Source organism: Pelophylax lessonae (genome assembly GCF_965119305.1).
Source record: "Pelophylax lessonae genome assembly, chromosome: 3".
Lineage (NCBI taxonomy): Eukaryota > Metazoa > Chordata > Amphibia > Anura > Ranidae > Pelophylax > Pelophylax lessonae.
This window is the reverse complement of record NC_138770.1, coordinates 142,176,255-142,196,533: the sequence shown is the minus strand read 5'-3', so window position 1 is coordinate 142,196,533 and position 20,279 is coordinate 142,176,255. Positions and strand designations below refer to the sequence as shown.

The following is a 20,279-nucleotide window of genomic DNA, read 5'->3' as shown; positions in this document are numbered from 1 at the left end:
AGAAATGCATTTTTGTGCGAGGTTTTTAAAAAAAAAAAAACACTATGCTACTACTACCTGTACCCTGCAGAAATCATTATAATTATCAATAATGATGTATTAATAAACATTACTATGGGGCCCGTTCACATAGCAGCGACTCTACTTCCCGGGGCGACCTCTGAGGTCGCGGCGCGCTGCTCGCCCCGCGACCTCGGAGCGGCCGGCACGGACTTCATAACATTGAAGTCTATGACGGTCGCTCCGGGTCGCCCCAAAGAAGCTCCGGACCCTTTTTCTAAGTCGGAGCGACTTGTGTCGCTCCTATTAGAACGGGTCCGCAGCTTCCCTATGGAAGGCGACCTACGGCGACCTGTGAGGCGACCAGGTCGCCTCACAGGTCGCCCCAGTGTGAACGGGGACTTACAGTGCTGCTACACATCATTTCTCATATACATTTCTGTTTGCACTAAAATCTAGTTGGTTTCTCCATTTTACTAATTATTACTTAACTATTATTACTTATGTTGCAAAAAATTGTTCTCAATATAGAATTATCAGTATCAGATCTCCCTGTAAGGCTTGGTTCAAAATGATGCGACATTGTAAGACCCCAAGCCGGATGACATGTGAAATTCAGTGTTTCCCTATGAGAGCTGTTTTAACTGATACTACACAAATCTGTCCAACTTTAGAAAAGGTTCCTGCACTACTTTGGTCCGACTGTGATACGACTTCAAAGTATAAAAGGTCACATCAAAGTCGTATCAAATTTGGACTCCAAGGTTGCACTGAAAGTCACGTGACGTTGGAGTTGGGCTCGTGTGAGCCAAGCCTAATACTTGATTTGTAACAATTTGTAATTGTAGCCCTTCTGTAGAAGTGTGATCATTAAAGTAGACCTTTACTTCCTAACACAGCCTTTCTGAATCTGAACTAGGGTACCTCCAGAGGTTGCTAGGGGTTTCTTGAAAAATGTCTGCCTCCCAGATAATTAACTACTGAGAACATTAATCTTTTTTTAGCCATATGTAAAGGGGGTAATCTGCTCAATGACAAGTATAAAGCTGGCAATACATGGATCAAAATTCAGCCCGTTCAGCGGAAGTGATTGTGCTTGTGTACAGCCAACCTGTTGGAAAATATTTCTCGATCAGTGCTGCCAGCTATAGCCAGCAGTGCTGATCAGTGTATTCTGACAGTGGGGAAGTCTCCCTACTGTCAGAATACAATAGTGCAGTAGGAGGGATTCACTGATCCTCACATCCATTGGTTGAGCGAAGAAATAAAAAAAAAAAAATGACTCATGTATAGCCAGACTTCGGAGTATTCTTCCCAGTGAACATCACACATTATGTACCATGAGCTGTAGATATAGTAATTATTAGCAGGGGTTTCCTGAAACCGGAAAGTTATTTCAAGGGTTGCTCGTTAAAAAATTTACAAAAGGCTGGTTTAACATGCAGTGCCGGGACAAGGTCATCCAGCGCCCAGGGCGAGGATGCCAAACTGTGCCCCCCCTTCCCTTAGGCTTAAGGTCAAGGCACCCCCCATCCCTGCAATAAAACATTGCACCCAGGGCAGCCATCCCTCTTGCCCACCCCTTGTCCCGGCCCTGCTAACATGTTTCCCACATACAATGTCTTGTTAGCTACTTATAGTTTTATCCTTTTCTGTACAAAAAATGCAGCAAACCCCACTAATTACCTGTCCTCATAGGACCTTCGTGCTGCACATATGCCTTTCAGTCCACATTCTCGACATCAGGGAGATGCTGTAATAAAGTTGGTTCTAACGTTTTAACGAATGTACAGTGGTGATGTAATTTAAAATTACGTGCGTGATTCTTTAGCCGCTCCCTTGTGCTACTGTAGTTTAATACATTCTCTGTGAGCATCTCAGAAAGTTCAGCCTTTGTTTGGTGCAGCTGCAGGATTGGGGCAACGTCAGTGGTCACTCCACCAGCATCAGAAGATGGTCCTTGAATACATTCACTTTTCATTAGGAGAGAAGATAAGGCTACAACATTTTTATTGTTCTACAAAAAAGTAAAAATGTAGAATAGGAATAACTGAGCCTACAAACATGTAATTCTTATGAATATTTTATCTTGTAAATGTATTTCAGAGGTTCTGTACATAACCTCCTTCATCAGCATTAGAAGCAGAAAAAAACGAATGTCCCATCCAGAAAAGATGCATGTTAGAAGATGACATGAAATGTCTTATAAAGTTTTAATGTGTTGTGTTCTTGACAGGTGGCCGTTTGGATAATGACGATGAAGAGGAAGACGATGACGGGTCTGAATCAAGCAGTCCACCTCACTCATATCAGAACAAACCTCCCCCTGAAGGCTGCTGTACAACAGACGGTAAGTGCTACAGACTTTATGTACTAACCAGTCAGGTGTATTGGTGTAAAGATAACCAAACTTATTGTAATGATTACTGTATTTACTATGTTGTCGGCTTAGTTTTGCATGTTCAATAATACACTGTAACCAAGCAGAAAGGTCTGAATGGGCCCTAAAGTTTAATGAGTAAAAAAATAAAATGAGTAAAAAAAAACAAAAAACCCAAAACATGTTGTAAACACACACACACATATATATATATATATATATATATATATATATATATATATACTGTATATATATATAAAAATGAAGTTGACTAAACTATATATATATATATATTTATATATACTGTGTATATATATATGTATATGTAGCAGGATTCCCAGCTGTTTTGCTGGATATGGGTCCCCCTGGGCCACCGGGTGCAATGTTTCTCTAAGTGTGAGCACTGAGACAATGACCAGTCCAGTATCTTTGGAGTTTTGTATTTATTTTGTAACTTGGATAGGAGAAGGGATAAGTGGGATACTCCTTTGGCTCAACTATATACAACTTAGCGGAGACACTTGAAAAATGCTGATTGGCGCAGACTGAACAGTGGCTGGATGCAGGTCAATGCTGGCTAATGCTGGTTAATGCTGGTTAACGCTGGTCAACGCTGGCAGGATGCCTGTTAACGCTGATTTGACTTAGGACTGCTTTCTCACATAAACAAGTCCTCTTTAAACTCCCTTAAGCACCCCTTGCTGAGGTAGCTACTTGTATACACTGCTGCACTGCTGAACGCTTCAGGGCCCACACCGGCACCTTCTTTCTTACTTGCTTAACTTCAGGGCTTAGACACTGGCACCCCCTTTCTAAGCCTTCTCTACCGGTTAACTGGCTCTGGATCCCTCTGACCTTCTGGAGTGCTTCCCTCTCCTAGGCAGACCCCTGGGCGATTTCAAGTACTCACGACACTGGTTTTCCCCCGAAACTTCTGCCCAGCAGCTCCAAAGCACTCTGGATCCCTCTCTGCAGCCCAGTTTAACCTTCATCCTCTAGGCCGGCTGCCCAGGACACCTTCACTACCGCTGACAGGAGGAGAGACAGCCGTCACCCTCCTCCTGGGACTCTGCGTCATGTGCTCCCCTCAAACTTATACCCTACCCCAGGATGCATTGCGGCAGACTCTGCCCTCTGGGGTAGATACAAGCCCTGGAGTGCTATTGGCTAGGTTTCCTCCACTGTCCAAAAAGAGCCCTCACCCTCATTGGACACAGCGGGGAGACTCCCCAGACACAACAGTCACCCCTGGAAACACATGACAGCCTAGCTGAACAATTAGGCCCCCCTGATAAGCAGACAGGGCCTCCCTAATGGTTTTCTAGCACCTACCTAGGAGGGTGCTACATATATATGTAAAAATCAGTTTACTAAACTCTTGTTTCTTGTTTTAGGATTTTGCCAAGCTGGTAAAGACCTGAGATTGGCAACTGTGTGTACAGAACAGTTTGAAGTGCCCCCCGGATTCCTGTTGGTTGGAGCCAAGTCCCCTAGTTTACCGGACCATATTCTAGTGTGCGCTGTGGATAAGAGGTTTCTCCCTGATGACAATGGTCGCAATGCGCTCTTGGGTATGTCATTAACTGGATGCTCTATAAATATCTGACTTGTTGAGATTGTGATTTGTCCTGATGGCTGCTGAATGGTAACATATTGTGATTAGAGTGCAGTAGGAAGTCAGGGCAGTGTGACTTCTTCCTGAGACAAAGCCAGAGCTAAAAAAAGATCAGATACAGAGAGCATGAATGTGCAATAATCCAGAAGAGATGTTCATTGGAGACCATGACTGAAATGTATGACCTGTATAATTTATCTCCTCTGAGATCATTGTGTGTGCATTGGTGTTTTTATGTACTGTACATATGTTTGTGTGGTGTGTGTGTTGTATGCTACAGGGGTTATACCTAAAGCTGAACTCCAGGAAAATAACCTAAATGCACACATGAAATATGTAGAAGGGATCCCCGTTACCTGCCAAAGGATTTGTATTTCTGTCTATCCAGTCTTGAGATTTACACTGCTCTGCATTAAAGCACAGCCCTGTCTGGCAGTGTAAGACACCTGATTTTATTCTACTGCAGTTAAAAAATATAACTAGCTCCTGTCCTTTTCCTCACCTGTAACTGGACAGAGAAGGAGAAGGAACACACTGATGTTGTTATCTCTCTGTAACCCTGCTTTTCTCTCCAATCATCATACTCGTTGTTAGCATGTCAGTACTGCAGCACAATTGCTTCTCCCTCTTCCAGCTTGAGCTCTGCTGTATAGGGGACCGTGAGAGACTAATAACTGGTCAAATTTAGGTACTTACATTACTTGCTTTTATGTAATATACTTAATGACGCATTGATTAACACAGAGCTGCAGTAATGTGTCTTTTATATCTGCCTGGAGTTTAGCTTTAAATAGATTGAGTAGACATCTTGGTAATAATGGGAAGTGTAGCTGAAAATCATTTTACTGAGCTATACAGTATTTCGTTAACGTCTTTTCATATACAGAAATGTCGATTTTGGATTAAGCTCTGTGTCAGACAATTGGCATGCTTACTGAAAGTTACTCAATAGGCTGCATAGATCCTGATGGCATGTAGGACACCTTAAGGTACACTAGAGGCAAGCTAAAGTGGCTTTTTAAACCGGTATTATTGTATTTGATTTTAAGTATGCCATAAATAATATTTATCTCTCCCTGGGTGATATTGCAACTTAAAGTGGTTGTAAAAGCAGAAGGTTTTTTATCTTACTGCATTCTATGGCAGACAATCTGCCTTGTTTACATAGGTAGATTGTCGTTCTGCCTGTGTCATGTGTAATCGGCGGATGCTGCCCAGCGGACATCAAGTCCACGGTACTGGCCGCTGGGCTCCCGCTGTGTGTGATCGTAGTGGGAGCGGGTTTCTGACAACATGTGCACCCCAGACCCGGAAGTGTTACTGGCACAGAGAGGCCGCCTTGCTGCAGTAAATGTACGGTGGGTGGTCCGCAAGTGGTTAAGCTTTAACAGAAAATCCTGGAAGCTGATTGGTTTCTATGCAGAGCTGTACCAAATTATGCTCTCTTCACAGTTACTAATTCCACCCCACAGTGTTGTTAAAAGACGAGGGGATGCTACATCACGGTAAACATGGGTTCTTCCAGCTAATTCCTTGTTAGTACCACTTACTTTGCCTGCTTTTTGTTGCCCTGCCATAACTTTTTTGAGCCATCATTTTCAAAATTACCATTTTTCTTTAAAATACTACATTTTATCAGTTTAAACTCTTAGCGCCGAGAGTACGCAAATATGTGGCCTCTCAGGGGGTGGGCCCTGATGCCAAGAGGCCACATATTTGTGTACCAAAATGTAAACAAACCTGCACCGAGAGCAGAGTTATTTGACATCGGGAGCTTTCTGATCATGTGACTGCTGTGCCAATTACGGCGGTCACATATGATCATAAACCCCGCCTCCTGACATCAGAAATCCCTTAAATGGTCGGGAAGCACCGGCATTAGGGGTTAAACATTTGACATGTTTTCTAAATTCTGTTATGAATAAAAAATGGATTTATGAGAAAATTGCATTCTGTTTTTATGTAGATTTTACACAGCATTCCAACTTTTTTCGAATTAGGGTTGTAGATTATTGTGAGAAGGGAAGGGTAAAGAAATCAAAAAGCCCTCTAATCAGTGCATTGGACAGTAAGGCTCCATTCACACCTGGATGTTTTTGAGCGTTTTTCAGCTCCAAAAACGCTAAAAAAAACCGTTCCAAAACGCCCCAAAAAGTAAAACCCCATTCATTTAAATGGCCCCTGTTCCCATCTGAGCGTTTTAACGCCTGAAGCAAAACGCCTGTAGCTGAAAAGTACATGAGCTTCTTTTTGGGCTGATTACCAGCGTTTTTGATAGATGTCAATGCCTGCCTCCAAAAACGCCTGAAAAAAACGCCTGAAAATTGCTGTAAAAATCGCTGTAAAAAACACGTGAAAATGCTACGCTCAAGTGTGAATGCAGCCTAAGACCGCATTCACACTGGTACGACTTAGACCGTGACTTGTCAGCCTGACAAGTCGCGGTCCTCACGCTCCCATTTTGTAGTACAGGAGCCGTTCTAATAGGAGCGACACAAGTCGCTCCGACTTAGAAAAAGGGTCCTGTACTCCTTCGGGGCGACCTGGAGGCGACTTGCATTGACTTCCATTATGTGAAGTCCGTGCAAGTCGCGCCAAAGTCGCGCTGCACCGACTTCACAGGTCGCCCCCTAAGTCAGAGAGACCTAATGTGAACGGAGGCTGAAGCTTTCTGAGAACAGAAGGTATTCATATGTCTCATTCCATCACATATCCCAAAAATAAGAGGATTAGAGCATATGGGATGGACTGGGACATGTGAATACCTTCTGTGTGCTATGGATGAAAAAAAATCTTTTGAATACCTGATAATTTCTAATTTCAAAATCCAGACTTCTGTTACAGGTACAGCTTTATACAATATATCACTTCCTCAGTGACAGCATTGATCCTGTATTGTATGGCCTCTTCCACTTTCTGCTGTAGATAATAAAATGTAAGTGAAACTTAGATCAGTCTTTGACTTGAAAGCCAGCAATTAGTGTTAAGGAAGTATTTGTATTAATTGCACTTTAAACAGAGACACAAAAGAGCAATAATGGGGAATAGTCCAAGGCAGGCCACCAATAAGGCAGCTGTAGACAGACTTTTATCCCCCTCACTTCCTCAATAAACATGTCTGCTGATTCCTTTGTCCACATTCCAGACTGGGACAGAAAGGCCAGGTAATGTAGACAAGGTATGCAGCCAAGATAGTAACTGTAAACACTGAGCAACATCTGGACAATAGTGAGAAGTCTACATTGTTTATTGCTGGAAGGCACTATATATATATATATATATATATATATATATATACATACAGTACCTCACAAAAGTGAGTACACCCCTCACATTTTTGTAAATATTTTATTATTTCTTTTCATGTGACAACACTGAAGAAATTACACTTTGCTACAATGTAAAGTAGTGAGTGTACAGCTTGTATAACAGTGTCAATTTGCTGTCCCCTCAAAATAATTTAACACACAGCCATAAAAAAGTCCAAATTGGGCCCAAAGTGTCAATATTTTGTGTGGCCACCATTATTTTCCAGCACTGCCTTAACCCTCTTGGGCAAGGAGTTCACCAGAGCTTCACAGGTTGCCACTGTAGTCCTTCTCCACTCCTCCATGATGAGCTGGTGGATGTTGGCGACCTTGCGCACCTCTAACTTCCGTTTTAGGATGCCCAACAGATGCTCAATAGGGTTTAGGTCTGGAGACATGCTTGGCCAGTCCATCACCTTTACCCTCAGCTCCTTTAGCAAGGCAGTGATCGTCTTGGAGGTGTGTTTGGGGTCATTCTCATGTTGGAACACTGCCCTGCGGCCCAGTCTCCGAAGGGAGGGGGATCATGCTGTTCTTCAGTATGTCACAGTACATGATGGCATTCATGGTTCCCTCAATCAATGTTGCCAACCGTCAGTATTTCTACTGGCAACCAGTAAAAAATGGGCACTTTTCTCCTGCCAGTAAATGCCAGCGACAGGAAACGGTTGCCAGTAAAAACTATGGCTGTGACGCTCGGCTGCCTGCCAAGACCACCCGAGGCCCTGCTACAGTGTTTTTGGGCAGCTGGGGGTGGTTTTGGCAGAGGTGGTGCCTGAGTGTGTCGTGTGATGTCATGGTGCAGGAAAGCTGAGCCGAACGGTCGGAGCCTCGTTCGTGGGACGGGAGCAAGTCAAGCTGGTAGAGGGACTGCCAAGTCCTGTTTGGACTGTAGTGGGCTAAAGGGACCACCTGGTGTGAAGAGACACTGTCACTGTCACTCAGGAGGGGACGTGTCGGTGAGGTGTCATCGTTATCTGTTCTGCTGCACACTGCTGTCTGTCACTGTGAGAGTCCATTTCATGGTGTGTGTGCCCATTCTAATTTCTTGCCCTCCTGGGTCCTGTCCCTGAGCTACTTACTATATCTGAAAAAAAATATATATATATATGTTTTTGACTTAATATCTACCTTAAATCTGATTGTTAATTGCATATTGTACTTGTTTTTAACCTAAATACTGAAATTTGCACTTAAAACTGTAATTTTGTAGCTTTTGGAAATGTCAGTAAAAACTTGGCTCTGCCAGTAAATTTTGGTGTCGTGTCAGTAAGTTCTAATCTGGTAGGTTGGCAACACTGCCCTCAATGAACTGTAGCTCCCCAGTGCCGGCAGCACTCATGCAGCCCCAGACCATGACACTTCCCACCACCATGCTTGACTGTAGGCAAGACACACTTGTCTTTGTACTCCTCATCTGGTTGCTGCCAGACACGCTTAACACCGTCTGAACCAAATAAGTTTATCTTGGTCTCATGAGACCACGGGACATGGTTCCAGTAATCCATGTCCTTAGTCTGATTGTCTTCAGCAAACTGTTTGCAGGTTTTTTTGTGCATCATCTTTAGAAGAGGCTTCCTTCCGGGACGACAGCCATGCAGACCAATTTGATGCAGTGTGTGGCGTCTGAGCACTGACAGGTGACTCCCCACCTCTTCACCCTCTGCAGCAATGCTGGCGGCACTCATACATCTATTTCCCAAAGACAACCTCTGGATATGACGCTGAGCACGTGCACTCAACTTCTTTGGTCGACCTAGGCAAGGCCTGTTCTGAGTGGAACCTGTCCTGGTTAACCGCTGTATTGTCTTGGCCACCGTGCTGCAGCTCAGTTTTTGAATCTTGGCAATCTTGTTAAAGCCTAGGCCATCTTTATATAGAGCAACAATTCTTTTTTTTTTTTTAGATCCTCAGATAATTCTTTGCCATGAGGTACCATGTTGAACTTCCAGTGACCAGTATGAGAGAGTGAGAGCGATAGCACCAAATTTAACACACCTGCTCCCCATTCACACCTGAGACCTTGTTACACTAACGAGTCACATAACATGGGGAGGGAAATTGGCTAATTGGGCCCAATTAAGGACATTTTCACTTAGGGGTGTACTCACTTTTGTTGCCAGCAGTTTAGACATTAATGGCTGTGTGTTGAGTTATTTTGAGGGGACTGCATATTTACACTGTTCACTACTTTACATTGTAGCAAAGTGTAATTTCTTCAGTGTTGTCGCATGAAAAGATATAATAAAATATTTACAAAAATGTGAGGGGTGTACTGTGAGTCCCCGTTCACACTAAAGCGACCTGTGAGGCGACCTGGTCGCCTCACAGGTCGCCGTAGGTCGCCTTTCATAGGGAAGCTGCGGACCCGTTCTAATAGGAGCGACACAAGTCGCTCCGACTTAGAAAAAGGGTCCGGAGCTTCTTTGGGGCGACCCGAAGGCGACCGCCATAGACTTCAATCTTATGAAGTCCGTGGCGGCCGCTCCGAGGTCGCGGCGCGCTTCTCGCACCGCGACCTCGGAGGTCGCCCCCCCAAGTCGGATCGCGGCAATGTGAACGGGGCCTGAGATACTGTATATATATATTATTATTATTATTATTATTATACAGGATTTATATAGCGCCAATAGTTTGCGCAGCACTTTACAATGTGAGGGTAGACAATACAGTTACAATACAGTTCAAAACAGGAGGAACTAGAGGGCCCTGCTCATTAGAGCTTACAATCTAGAATATATATATATATATATATCTATATATATATAGATATATATACACACACACACACACACACACAAAATGGGAAATTTATGAAAACTTGAGCAGATGGAGCAGCTGTGCGTGGCAACCAATCAGCTTCTATCTTCAGCTTGTTTCTTCTATAAAAGATAGAAGCTGATTTGTCGCCATATACAGCTGCTTCAGATTTTGCCTGCTCCAGCTTTATTAAATTCTCCGCCAACGAGAACATTTCACATAAATCCCTTATTCAAGAGGTTCATACGATTTATAATCCCTACCACTGTGATACACACATGTTTTTGGGAGTTCTTATTTGTGATACTTTTTTGTATGTACAGAAATGTTACACACAGGCACAAGATCCCTGGGCTATTATCGGCACCAGGAGCTGGTTCTTGTTGTCATCGGCCACTAGCATAGTCTACACCCTATGAGTAAGCTTCTGCATACCCAATAGATCGGTCTGTGTGTTGGAAGATACTATGAAAGTGTTCCGAGGTTTTTATTTGGTGGGCAGTTCCTCTTTTTCCATTGGATCTTGGTATAGACCTTTATTGTATGATCCTATTTAAAAATACAGCTATACCAGGGAAAGTGGAGGTAACAAAGACCTCTTCTATGTGTCAGATGTGTAATTATTGTGTTTTATCTTTGAGACAATTCTGCCAAAATTCTGAAGCTTGTTCCATTTTTCTGACCATTTTCCATATTACACCCATATTTGGTCACATTCCCTAATTGCTACCCTGAAACTGTGCCCCCCCCCCTCCCATCCACAGGTTTGTTCTTCTTGCTTGTCCTCTGTTTTCATTTTATTTTGGCATGGCTATGCATGGCTCTGCTGGCACAGACACTTTCTCCATTCACTGAGATTTATGAATGGAGAGACTGCAAGTTCCATCTGCCACTGCGGTTTGGTGACATCACTGCACTTGTAGTCCAGTGTTTACTTCCAGCCCCATAACTGGAGGTCCATACCGAAAGGAAGAGCCTATAGGAGCCTGTGCATTGACCTCTGATCCATTAATTGTGGGTACAATGCTCTAAAGGCGATATCTCAAAACTGAGGCCCCTTGTTTGCCTTTATCTGGCCCTTAGGGCACTGTTTCTCCCACTTTTTGAGGCACCATTAGAGCCATCTTACACTACCAGTGATGAGGCATATACCTCCCCTACATTTTCCAGCTGCTGCAGATTAGCACGATGACAAGGGTACACAAATATTTCAAAACCTTTAAGAATATGCATTCCTTTTGTTTTGTGAAGCATACAGTCAGGACCATAAATATTGGAACATCGACACAATTCTAATCTTTTTGGCTCTGTACACCACCACAATGGATTTGAAATGAAACAAACAAACTGCTTTAACTGCAGACCAGACTTTCAGCTTTAATTTGAGGGTATTTACATTCAAACCAGGTGAAAGGTGTAGGAATTACAACAGTTTGTATATGTGCCTCCCACTTTTTAAGGGACCAAAAGTAATGGGACAATTGGCTGCTCAGCTGTTCCATGGCCAGGTGTGTGTTATTCCCTCATTATCCCATTTACAAGGAGCAGATAAAAGGTCCAGAGTTCATTTCAAGTGTGCTATTTGCATTTGGAATCTGTTGCTGTCAACTCTCAATATGAGATCCAAAGAGCTGTCACTATCAGTGATGCAAGCCATCATTAGGCTAAAAAAACAAAACAAACCTATCAGAGATAGCAAAAACATTAGGTGTGGCCAAATCAACTGTTTGGAACGTCCTTAAAAAGAAATAATGCACCGGTGAGCTCAGCAACACCAAAATACCCGGAAGACCACGGAAAACAACTGTGGTGGATGACCGAAGAATTCTTTTCCTGGTGAAGAAAACACCCTTCACAAAGTTGGCCAGATCAAGAACACTCTCCAGGAGGTAGGTGTATGTGTGTCAAAGTCAACAATCAAGAGAAGACTTCACCAGAGTGAATACAGAGGGTTCACCATAAGATGTAAACCACTGGTGAGCCTCAAAAACAGGAAGGCCAGATTAGAGTTTGCCAACAACATCTAAAAAAGCCTTCACAGTTCTGGAATAACATCCTATGGACAGATGAGACCAAGATCAACTTGTACCAGAGTGATGGGAAGAGAAGAGTATGGAGAAGGAAAGGAACTGCTCATGATCCAAAACATACCACCTCATCAGTGAAACATGGTGGTGGTAGTGTCATGGCGTGGGCATGTATGGCTGCCAATGGACCTGGTTCTCTTGTATTTATTGATGATGTAACTGCTGACAAAAGCAGCAGGATGAATTCTGAAGTGTTTCGGGCAATATTATCTGCTCATATTCAGCCAAATGCTTCAGAACTCATTGGACGGCGCTTCAGAGTGCAGATGGACAATGACCCGAAGCATACTGCGCAACCAAAGAGTTTTTTAAGGGAAAGAAGTGGAATGTTATGCAATGGCCAAGTCAATCACCTGACCTGAATCCGATTGAGCATGCATTTCACTTGCTGAAGACAAAACTGAAGGGAAAATGCCCAAAGGACAAGCAGGAACTGAAAACAGTAGAGGCCTGGCAGAGCATCACCAGGGATATGCGTTCCAGACTTCAGGCTGTAATTGACTGCAAAGGATTTGCAACCAAGTATTAAAAAGTGAAAGTTTGATTTAGGATTGTTAATCTGTCCCATTACTTTTGGTCCCTTAAAAAGTGGGAGGCACATATACAAACTGTTGTAATTCCTACACCGTCCACCTGATTTGGATGTAAATACCCTCAATTTAAAGCTAAAAGTCTGCAGTTAAAGCACATTTTGTTTATTTCATTTCAAATCCATTGTGGTGGTGTATAGAGCCAAAAAGATTAGAATTGTGTCGATCGATGTCCCAATATTTATGGACCTGACTGTATATGTATATAAACCTAAAAAAGAACACATTCCCCATAGCAAACCAATTCGTTTCAAGCTGTCATTTTTGTTATAAAAGTTGTAAAAACAAATGGCAGGCTTTCTGAGAACTGTTCAACAGCCTGCTGTAGAATTGCAGATGTAATATTGTATTTTACCCCTTTTCTTACTGTAAAGCGCAGCTAATGTCGGCGTGTATGATTTAATTTCACAGTTCTGTATTTCCTTTATTTTATGACCCGGTACTCAGATATAATGTTCCACAGGGCTCACCAGTTCCTGCTGCCTTTTCCGTGGGATGTTAAGCAGATGGCTTGCAAATACCTTGATTAGCACCACGGATTGTTCTGCTGTGTCGGGTTGGCTTGACCTAAGAAGTCACTGTGACCTGTAGCAACCTGTATAACATAACATGTGATGCTACCTCCTGCATCCATTAATGCTTCCAGCACTGCCTGGTACCCATAGAAACCAGACTGGCTGCTCTATGAATGAAATCTATTAAAATGCCATCTAAATGAAGACGAAAACATCAAAGCACCACTGTGTTTCAGTATACATTGATTTTTAAATTAGGTTCAGAGTGAGTTTTCTGATTTGACTTGCTGTACCACCTTGTAAAAAAAATCACCCTTTTTTATTCAGTATTTAAAGGGATAGTTCACCTTTACCACAAAACTCCCTATGCAGATAAGGGGCATCTGTAGATAAAGAAAAAGAAAACTGTGTAGCTCTGACTAAAGTTGAAAAAACCCTTGCTATAGGTGTAGGCCATTTACAAATCTTATTAAGCCTGACTGGAATACTCCCAGTATGTTGCTAATTGAGGTCTAGTCTCTAGGTGGATTTGAGAGTGAGCTCTCAAATGCTGAACTCAGAGCTACTGCATCAGGGGAGATAAAGAGTATGTGAGGGGGTTTGAATCTGAGAAAGAGCTCACTCCTGTGATGGTGGAGGTGAGCAGTGACGACTAGGCCTCCCATACCAACATCCTGGGAGTACTTAGCGACACCCTGGGAGTGTTCCAGTCAGGCTTTATATGGTATATGAATGGCCTATACCTATAGCAAGCGTATTATTCGTCTTTAATAAAAATATTGGCTGGGCCTTTCCTAGCCATCAAAGCAGATCGACTATGTCACCCGACTCCGCCCAACGCGTGTCGTCACACTCACGTGACTTCCTCAGGAGTCATTTATTTTGATTAATTTATTTTGATGAATTGTATGCATACACATGGTGAGGTTTATTCTGCTTGACGGCTAGGAAAGGCACAGCCAATATTTTTATTGAATTTTTGTTTAGCAGTTGTGGGAACACAATCATTTGGTTTGCTGTCATCTAATAGAACACAGGAACACACAGGAAAATGGAGCGCAGGATAACACACTCTGAATTATTTATCTTTGGTGAGAGCTGCACAGTTTGTTTTAATCTTCAAACATACCTTATCTGTATAGGGCAGTTTTTTGTAAAGGTGAACTTTCATTTTAGAGGAATGTACTGCTTTATAGTAAACTCAGTACTGAATGGAACTAAATTCACCTTATAATAACATATTTTTGCAGGAAAAAAACGTCCATTGATTATTTTTTCTGACAGGAGCCTGCAGAGTATTACATCCATATTCAGTGGATCACTGGTACATTGTAAGGCTCCTGCACACTCTTCTTTCCAGCTTTCTGCCTGTATCTCGGGCTTCGGTTAGAAAGCTGGAGGAAGAGTGAATGAAATACAGATGTGCTGATCACCACACTCATAGTCCATAGGAACAACAAGTCTGTTTGCTGCCGTTGAAGACAGGACTTGTAGTTTATGTATTCACAGTTCTCTGTCCTGCACAGCCATGCCAATTTTAAATGTGACAATGGCTGCAGAGGAAAGGAACCCCTGCCCGCTGTCCAGGGGGTTGGGGGTGCTTAGGAATGGAACCCTAAATATGGGTGTAGCAATATTTCCAGGCCTGGGGCCTGAGGTGAGTCTGCCATCAGTAGTGGTAACACTTCCAACACATTTAAGTTGTGAACCCAGGTGTGTGAAATGAGACAATGACCATTCCGGCATCTTTGGTTTGTTTTGTTTTATGGCATTTAGGGGATGGGAGAAGGGAATGAGTGGGATACTCCTCTGGCTCTTCTAGGCTTAACTGGGACTTTGTACAAAAAATGCTCACTAACGCTGTCTTTGGTGCCAGCTGAATGCCGACCAGCGCTTCCTGACGCTTCAAATTCTGCTTGACTGAATTAGTGCTGGAACCTCGACTTTAACTTGTTTGTTAGTTCAAAAGCTCCAGGACTGTAGAACTCTTGACTCCTGATACTCGATTTAGCTCAAAAGTCACTGAACAGCTCCCTCCAACCCTTCACTGGCTAAGGTAGCTCCTTGACACTACTTGTGCTGCTGCAACTCTCAACTCTGTACACTTCACACTGTAGACTTACTCTTCAGGGCCCAACCACTGGTACCCCCTCTAATACTTCAGGGTCCTCTGACTAGGTACCCCATCTAATACTTCAGGGTCCTCTGACTAGGCACCCCCTTTAACAGTTAGCTGACTCTTGGATCCCTAGAACCTTCTCAGGAGTTGTCCTCTCTGACACTAGACAGACCCCTAGGGGCAGTCCACAGTACTCACAACCTTTGTAGGCTTTCCTGGAACTGGACCCCTCTCTCTCTCTCCGCTGGTTCTCGGCACACCGGATCCCCTCTGCAGCTCAGCTCCGCACTCTTTGGTTCCCAGGCTGCCACCCGGGACACCCGTTTCCTCTAACAGGAGGAGAGACAGCCGTACTCTCTCCCTCCTGGGACTCTGCTTCCCGCCAAAGACACTGCGTCATGTGTTCCTTCAGAACTTATACCCACACCCAGAATCCTCTGCTGCAGAATCTGCCTTCTGGGGTAGATACAGGCCTGAGTGTGTCTCTTGATTGGGTTTCCTCCACTGTCCAATGAGAATCCTCTCATGGAGCCAGTGGGGAGACTCCCCTCTCAGCAGACACACCTGGGAGACATGACAGCCAGCTGAAATTATGGCTCTGCTGTTAGGCAGCCAAGGTCCACTATACTTTTACCTAGCACCTACCAGTAGGGTGCTATATGGGTGTAGCATGTAACATGTCCTAAAAGGTGAACTTAGCCTTTAAAATGGAACCAAACCCATCAATTTAACTGTTTCCCAAAACAGTTACATTCAAGGGTTGCTATGAATAATAACTGACACAGTTGCCTGTTCTCCTAAGCAAACCATCAAGCCATTAAGTGGCTGGTATCATAACTAACCACATGTGTGGCACCATGACAACTGCAGATCAAACAGAAGCTAAGATGGTAGCTTCCATGGATGTAAAGGAAATGAGGGGTTAGGTCCACTTCAAAAGGGGGTATATTTATAAAGCAGTAAATGGTAAATTTGACTTTCACCAAACATGGTGAACCAATTACTGTTACCAGGATGATTTGCTTAAGGTGATTGTTTGTTGAGTGTCAGATTCACTGCTTCATAATTATTCCAATAGTGTAGCTTTACTTTTCAACTTAAAGGGTTAGTTCATCTTTACAAAAAACTTCCTATGTAGGCAAGCAGTGTTTGTAGATAAAAACAAACTGTGAAACTCTGACTGAAGTTGAAGAATGCCCTTACTATAGGTGTAGGCCATTTACATACCTTCTGTAGCCTAACTGGAATACTCCCATTGTGTTGTTAGGACATTGTTAGGCCTGGTTGTAGCTTCTCACCTCCACCATCACAGGAGCCAGGTCTCAAATGCTGAGTTTAGTGCTCCTGCATCAGGAAAGAGCAAGTAGTGCATGTGAGGGGGTTTAATTCAGAGAAAAAGCTTGCTCCTGTAATGGTTGAGGTGAGAAGTTACAAGTAGGCCTCACTTAGCAATGTCCTAGCAACATCCTGGAAATATTCCAGTTAGGCTTCGGAAGGTATGTAAATGGCCTACATCTATAGCAAGGGCATTATTCAGTTAGGTGAGGTAACCCTTTAGGATCCTGCTATTTGGGCTAGGTTTAGATAGGTGCTAGAGGGGTGGGAAAAACAGGCAGTCGATTAATGTTTTTACTGCCCATCTCCAAATGAAAACAGCGGCCGCTGAGGTGAGTATACTTTACCACAGCCACAATCTTTAGATTCGCAGGGTGGCAGTTTTAACTTGGTATGTTGAGCTTGACAGGAGGCACTGCCTGTCAAACTCACCCATGGAAGTCAATGCAACCACAACGAAAATGCGAGCCAATCATTTGGCTTACCGTTTTGCGTGGTATTTTAGTGCGGAAAGACTTCCCTGCTGTCAGAATATCCTGATCGGTGCTCTTGGCTATTGCTGGTGGCACTACAGTAATCGTTTGGGGACAACCAACCTGCCCATACATGGATTAAAATTCGAACCAGCCAAGTTTCGATCCATGTATGGCCGTCCAGGTTTACATATATTTTAATGGAGATAATGATAGCTATAGAATAGATATGGTGGGGGGGGGGGTAAAGTTTATCCTCTGACATGCCGGTAACTGCGGTAACTGTTGCTATCGTGACATGTGTTCTGCAAACAGACAGATGCAGCACATCAGAAGTAGGACTGCATTTACTGGTCATGTATTTACCTGGGTATTTACTGAAATCATAACATTTTGCTGTGCTTGGCTCATGGTACATATTCCAGTCCATGCAAATTAGTATTTTAGGTTGAAATCCTCATTTCTAGTACAGTATATATGTGCAGTGTTTAGTATGCAGAACTGAACACAGCTGGTTTCTCAAAGAATGCCTAACCTTTTAAAAACAGCAATGTTTCAAAGCAATCGGGTCCAACAAATGTCACATTTTCCACATTATAAATACATCAAGAATGGGGAATACAGATGTTGGACAAATGGTGGAAAATGTGATCTGAGTAATTGCCTGGACAAATGTGCTGAATGTGCTTCATAAATGCAGCATATCTTCCAATGGGTGCTTGGCATTAGCGGGTGATCAGCAAATATTTAATCTTTCACTTTTATAAATATTCCCTAATGTGCTCTTTTTGCATTTTTAAAGAAAACCATTTCTGTTAATATGTTTATATGCTGCATTGCAGTGGCGGCTGGTGAAGTTTTAAGATGGGGGGGCGCAAGACCCCGCCCTTCTATTTTGACCCCTCCCATTTATCAGAAGCCCCACCCCTTATAGACTCCACCCATTTTGTCCCCTATATTTTGCTTGCGTGAACAAATTCTCCCAATATATCACATATTAAGGGGTCTCTCAGTACTAGTATATCCCATAATAGGGAGCAGGGGCCCTATTATGGCATATACTGTGAGAGACACCCTATTATGGGATACACTGACTGAGAGTGGCACAAACCCCACAGTACAGACCCCGCCAGCACTAATCCCACAGTACAGGCCTCCTAGCACAAACCCCACAGTACAGGCCCCCTAGCACAAACCCCACAGTACAGGCCCCCTAGCACTAATCCCACAGTACAGGCCCCCTAGCACAAACCCCACAGTACAGGCCCCCTAGCACAAACCCCACAGTACAGACCCCCTAGCACTAATCCCACAGTACAGGCCCCCTAGCACAAACCCCACAGTACAGGCCCCCTAGCACAAACCCCACAGTACAGGCCCCCTAGCACTAATCCCACAGTACAGGCCCCCTAGCACTAATCCCACAGTACAGGCCCCCTAGCACTAATCCCACAGTACAGGCCCTCTAGCACTAACCCCACAGTACATGCCCCCTTTCAATGTAGTGACCAGTGTGCATGCCCCCTTTCAATGTAGTGACCAGTGTGCATGCCCCCTTTCAATGTAGTGACCAGCGTACATGTCCCTTTCAATGCAGTGACCAGCGTACATGCCCCCTTTCAATGTAGTGACCAGCGTACAGGCCCCTTTCAATGTAGTGACCAGCGTACATGTCCCTTTCAATGTAGTGACCAGCATACATGTCCCTTTCAATGTAGTGACCAGCGTACATGCCCCCTTTCAATGTAGTGACCAGCATGCATGTCCCTTTCAATGCAGTGACCAGCGTACATGCCCCCTTTCAATGTAGTGACCAGCATACATGTCCCTTTCAATGTAGTGACCAGTGTACATGCCCCCTTTCAATGTAGTGACCAGCGTACAGGCCCCTTTCAATGTAGTGACCAGCGTACATGTCCCTTTCAATGTAGTGACCAGCATACATGTCCCTTTCAATGTAGTGACCAGCATACATGTCCCTTTCAATGTAGTGACCAGTGTACATGCCCCCTTTCAATGTAGTGACCAGCGTACATGCCCCTTTCAATGTAGTGACCAGCATACATGTCCCTTTCAATGTAGTGACCAGCTTACATGCCCCTTTCAATGTAGTGACCAGCGTACATGCCCCCTTTCAATGCAGTGACCAGCATACATGCCCCTTTCAATGTAGTGACCAGCATACATGCCCCTTTCAATGTAGTGACCAGCTTACATGTCCCTTTCAATGTAGTGACCAGCATACATGTCCCTTTCAATGTAGTGACCAGCATACATGTCCCTTTCAATGTAGTGACCAGCGTACATGCCCCTTTCAATGTAGTGACCAGCGTACATGCCCCCTTTCAATGTAGTGACCAGCGTACATGCCCCCTTTCAATGTAGTGACCAGCGTACATGCCCCTTTCAATGTAGTGACCAGCGTACATGTCCCTTTCAATGTAGTGACCAGCGTACATGTCCCTTTCAATGTAGTGACCAGCATAAATGTCCCTTTCAATGTAGTGACCAGTATACATGTCCTGCCTGTACCTACCTGTTCTGGCCTGGGTCTATCCATCCATCATGGATGAATGGACCCAAGCCAGGCCAGAACAGGTAGGTACAGGCAGGTCACCGTGCAAGATTTATCAAGTTACCCAGGCCGGGCCCAGACCAGAGTGTGCAGATATCATTATCATCATGGATGCATGGATGGATGGATGGATGGACCCAGGCCAGGCCAGAACAGGTAGGTACAGGCAGGTCACGGTGCAAGAATAATATCCCAAGCCAGGCCCAGACCAGAGTGTGCAGATATCATTATATATATCATCATGGATGGATGGATCATCCATCCATCCATGATGATATATATAATGATATCTGCACACTCTGGTCTGGGCCCGGCCTGGGTAACTTGATAAATCTTGCACCGTGACCTGCCTGTACCTACCTGTTCTGGCCTGGGTCCGTCCATCTATCCATCCATGATGATGATATCTGCAGCAGATATCATTATCATCATGGATGGCATGGCAGGCAATGGATGGCAATGGCATGGATGGCAGGCAATGGATGGCAATGGCATGGATGGCAGGCAATGGATGGCAATGGC

General features: G+C 43.9%; 1 protein-coding gene across 1 annotated transcript in view; it reads left to right on the top strand.

The window, feature by feature from the left end:
- Positions 1–20,279, top strand: part of GREB1 (growth regulating estrogen receptor binding 1) — a 227,440-nt gene that overhangs the window by 89,186 nt on the left and 117,975 nt on the right. Inside the window, exons 3-4 of the mRNA XM_082252227.1 lie at positions 2,237–2,350; positions 3,775–3,951. Coding sequence (XP_082108353.1) covers positions 2,237–2,350; positions 3,775–3,951 — 291 coding nt within the window. The remainder of the gene's footprint in view (positions 1–2,236; positions 2,351–3,774; positions 3,952–20,279) is intronic.